Genomic DNA, 4,535 nt, shown 5'->3' on the forward strand with positions numbered 1-4,535 from the left:
TTACTATTTACGAGTACTTATGAACTATTTACGAGTACTTGTGAACTATTTAATTTTTTTTTTGAGTATTTAAGAACTACTTACTAAATAATAACCTATTAGAAAAAGACATGGAAGTTTATTTTATTTATTCTACTTAACATAACATGTGAATTAATTTAAACCAATTATTTGTTCATATTTTAAAGAAGAAAAATAAAAAATGTATGAATATTTCGATATATAAATATTGTATAATTTTTACGATCACAAAAATGTCTTCTCTAAACAAGTAACGGATAATAACAAGTCATGTAGTTAAATTTTTAATACTTGTTACTATATAATACTTGACTAGATGACGAATATTTAAAAATCAAGACATATATGAAACAAGTAATAAGTATAAGAAGATTAATGAGTATTTGTGTCCAATCCTAAATGGAAATAAAAGAAAAGACAAATATAAATAAATATTTAATAAATTATGTAACAAATACCAATTAATGTAGCAAGTAACGGAGCGTAACGAGTCAAGTACTAAAAATAATAAAGGTACTTGATACTTGACATGGTCTTGCAAGTAATGAAAATTGTCGACTTGTTACTTGTCTTGACAATACCGAATACTTAAATTTTCAAAGCGGGTACGAATCAAGTAACGAGTCTAAGACAATGTTTTATATCCATGTAGTCAAAGACAATTTAAAAAAGGTGATAATGTTTTAATGTGCAGCTCCCGCTTAGAGTGCTCATAGATCTACGGTTTAGGTCCTTGGGATATTTTAGTTCATGAAATTTCTTGCGAATTTATTAAATAGAAATAGAAGTTTTTGGTCTGGGTTAGATTTTCAGTTTAAAATATTAAAAAAAAAAACGGTTGATTCAGATTAAAATTGTTAGTTTGGATTAAAACTGGTTAAAGTTAATATTAATTGTTTTTGTTTTATCAGTTACGAAACCGAACCGGTAACTGGTTTTTTATTTAAAAAAATTGCTGAACCTAAACCGAACTCGAACCAAACTCTGAAAATTTCGGTTTGGCTAAGTTCATATCTGCGGCCTGCGGGGCATTGTTTATATCAGTCATACATGTGGAGCTAGAGACAAAATTAGGAGGATAAGCGGGACGATTTCGAAAAACCCATGGAGATCAGTGATCCTGTTCCCAAGCTTCTTCTACAAGTAAGTCACCCATCCATCATCATTCCTCATTCGTCTTCGTCGATTTCATTTTCTTTCCTGAAAAAGTCTTGTGTTCTCAGTTGATCTCGTCAGCTTTTCAAAGATGCCGTCTAGCAGAAGATCTCTGTAGATTATCACTTCTTCTTCATCAATCTGCTGGCAATGATCCTCCGATTACATCAATTTCGAGTAATCTCACTCTCTCCTCCCTCAGACGGAAATCGAATCTGTCGTCACTAAATTGGTCTATCTACAGTTTCGGATACTGGCATTGGATGCAGTTTGGTGGAATTTCAGGATCTGAGGTGCCCTAGAGAGTTCAATGGAGCCAAGATCTGGGGTTAGTACGAGCAATTCATCTTGGGTATTCGTTTAATTGAAATCAGATTTCGAGGTGATTCTGATTGTTGATTATGCAGATGGGTTACTCTCCGTCAAGACCACTTGTAAGTTTCAATTGCTTTCTCCTGGGTTTATATGATTCATTCTTATGTCTCTAGCTATATTGAAAATTTGTGGAACTTGTTAATGTTCTTCCCTTATTCTTTCTCCATTGTGCTGACGGAGTTGCAGGCTTTTCTGGCGACGAGGTGTTCTGTTATCATATTAATCTTGATGAGTATATATCAAACAAGAGAATCAAAAGACAACCTTCTCAGCCTAAGAATGGCGCAAAGTTTAGGTGCTGGAGAGTTCCTCAATCTGTATCTTGTTTTTACTGAGTTTAAACCACTGTGACTGCCTAATTATTTTCTTGTTTTCAGTGGGACAGAGGTATCTCTGAGTGTCTTTGGATGTATCGATGCTCTTGTGGCGCCCATAGTTACCTTCTTTCAAAAGGTCTCCCTTCTCTTCGGCATCCTTGTTTCTTGATTTTCATACTTATTCTCAACTAAATCAAGAATGCACAACATTACAAAAACTCTGCTATATAGAACAAAGATAAAGAGCAAGCATTTCCATCTTTAAGTTGAAGTCTTGAATGTCGCTCTTAAGCTACCCACTTAACTTACTTATTTAGTTAGGTCAAGAAATGGCTCTACCCAAGTTCGCTTAATGGTTAAATTACTCTTGAGCCTTTCCAGATTTGATCAATGTATATATATATATAGCTGAACTATCGGCCTCGTGGTCATATCACTTAACTGTAGTCAAGTTTTATGTTTTATCAAGATATATATTACTCTCATGATTTCTTAGCTGCTCAGTAATGATATATCTCACCATGTTATCTTGCAGATGCTTGTTCTTCATTTACCTGTAAGTTCAAGTTTCCCCCTTCGGTGATTTGACAAATTTCTTCAGACAGTCATTTGCCCCAGAACTCGCAACTTATGAAACTAAAAACCAATGCGTCCTTTCTACCTCTCCAGAATGTCACAATGGATCTGGTGGTTGAACAAGGAGCTTCTCCTGGTACTCAAACCCAATACGTCTTTTTAATGAACGGTGATCAAACTCCTTGCTTCACTGCCTCCAACCTTGAACGCTTAAAGTCTGGTCTTGAGGACTGTGTTTTAAGGCATGGGAACTGTTTGGAAATGATGTGTGAACAATGCTTCTCTGATAGGTACATAATATGTTACGCCATTCTTGTTTCTAAAACACTTGCGACTTAACTTAGTCTTGCTGGAAGCAATGTATGCCAGTCGTTTACGTTAAGTCTGACAAATCTGGTTGTATTCTAAATATTTTCAGAGAGCATCTAAAAGTTGGCAGTGGAACAGCCTGCCCTGAAGAAAATCGTAAGAGACCTGGAGGAACAATGGAAGTGGTGATTGTAATAAGTGACTTATTAGAGACAACTCGCCATTGCAGCAGATCATGTGAGGGCAAAACAGAGGTCTGTCCAGTCCTCAAAATTAAATACATTACCCTATATTGACATGGACTGTTTATTTGTTTGGTCTTATTTGGTGAATTTCCCCCAGGTTTTATACTTTGACAATTTCTCTCCTTCCCCCATTCCACAAGTTGCCTTGAGTGCATTGAAAAAGATTGACTGGAAAAGTTACGGTTTGATCCTAGCGAGTGCGAATGATCAAGAAGGACGTGTGTTTCTCGAATGGGAACATTTTCCTTCATATGTTCAAATACAAATCGCTCTTCACTGGTATCACAATAAGTATCCAACAACACATAAGACTGAGCCTGGTATAGATCTTGTGAAGAAGGGGATTAAAAGTGCATTAAATGATTTGAAGACTAAACATGAGGGCTTTCTTCTAAGCTCACATTCTCGTAAGGTGATCTCTAAGTCAAACCTCCTATGTACTATTAGTGTCAATCTCTTAAAATTTCTTAAGGTCTACCAAGATTGTTTTTGCTGTTGTTTATATTAGATTTGCGGCTATGTTCCTGACCTTGCAAGATCATTAGCGGGCCTCATATTCTCTTCTACTGACATGGACTTCCAAGGAGATTGCTTATCTGTTCTTGGATTTCAGCCTCAAGAAGCTGAACGTGATGCAGTTGAAGACTATATACAGAGAAAGATTGTTTCGGTTATAGGAATGAATGAGAGTAAACCCCAGAAAGACCAGGAAGCTGCTCCCCTTCTGTTTTTTGAAGGCGGGTCTGAGACATCATACTTTGAAGATGAGGAAATAGAAGGTGAGTATTACTCTACCTCCCTGGAATGATACATCTGCCTCTGATAACGGATACAATAGATAGTCGATATGTGAAAACTATATGTTATGGATATGCATATAGAATTTGCTTTACTTTATTATGTTTCCACCACAGGCTGAGAATGAATCCTCATGGGTAGAGCAGACTTGTTTACAGAACTATATTTAAGAAATTTCAGTTTGTTATGTTCTTGAGGTAGATTTTCCAAAGCCAGTAACAAATAATTGCATCCCTTGCTGTTCTGTTTGTTTTCAATCATGTTTGATTGGTAATGCTACGGAAACTATACACCGAGCCATTAATAGTATATTAGCTTTTATTTATCTCTCTTGTGCTCCGTACATAAATATAGCAATACAAATACTTTCTTTCCTTGGTAGTTTTAACAGCTTACACACTTTACCATATACTGTTTGTAAGCCTCTCGGGTCGAGAAAGCGCAGCTAAGAGCTGTATTCCAACTCACCAAGATTTCTATTTTTGTTTATACTATTTCAAACTATGTATACATATATCTAAATAAAATAGCTAGAGTAACACGCCAAGTCTTGTTCATTTCCTAGTTCCCTACAAGACATTGTTAAAACACGTTTTACGTGTTGGTCGGCATGGACGGTGACGGCATGGACGGTGAGCTGAAATTGTTGACGTTGGTTTTGTCAAAGATTGTGAGCCACCAAACATCTTCTTCATGCTTATAAAAGGAGAGCTGAGGTGAAGAGGAAAATCATCCCAAA

At 36.0% G+C, this 4,535-nt stretch overlaps 1 protein-coding gene across 1 annotated transcript; it reads left to right on the forward strand.

Moving 5' to 3' along the window:
* The first annotated feature begins 1,043 nt into the window (after positions 1-1,043).
* On the forward strand, positions 1,044-3,996 carry LOC106376763 (type 2 DNA topoisomerase 6 subunit B-like). The gene is made up of 11 exons (XM_013816879.3): positions 1,044-1,164; positions 1,245-1,353; positions 1,421-1,504; positions 1,584-1,610; positions 1,738-1,846; positions 1,929-2,004; positions 2,404-2,424; positions 2,538-2,734; positions 2,863-3,007; positions 3,096-3,410; positions 3,507-3,996. The coding sequence occupies exons 1-11, from the start codon at positions 1,126-1,128 to the stop codon at positions 3,804-3,806; spliced, it is 1,422 nt and encodes a 473-aa protein (XP_013672333.2). The 5' UTR covers positions 1,044-1,125; the 3' UTR covers positions 3,807-3,996.
* Positions 3,997-4,535: the final 539 nt, after the last annotated feature.

The sequence above is a fragment of the Brassica napus genome, chromosome C1, assembly GCF_020379485.1.
Source record: "Brassica napus cultivar Da-Ae chromosome C1, Da-Ae, whole genome shotgun sequence".
NCBI lineage: Eukaryota > Viridiplantae > Streptophyta > Magnoliopsida > Brassicales > Brassicaceae > Brassica > Brassica napus.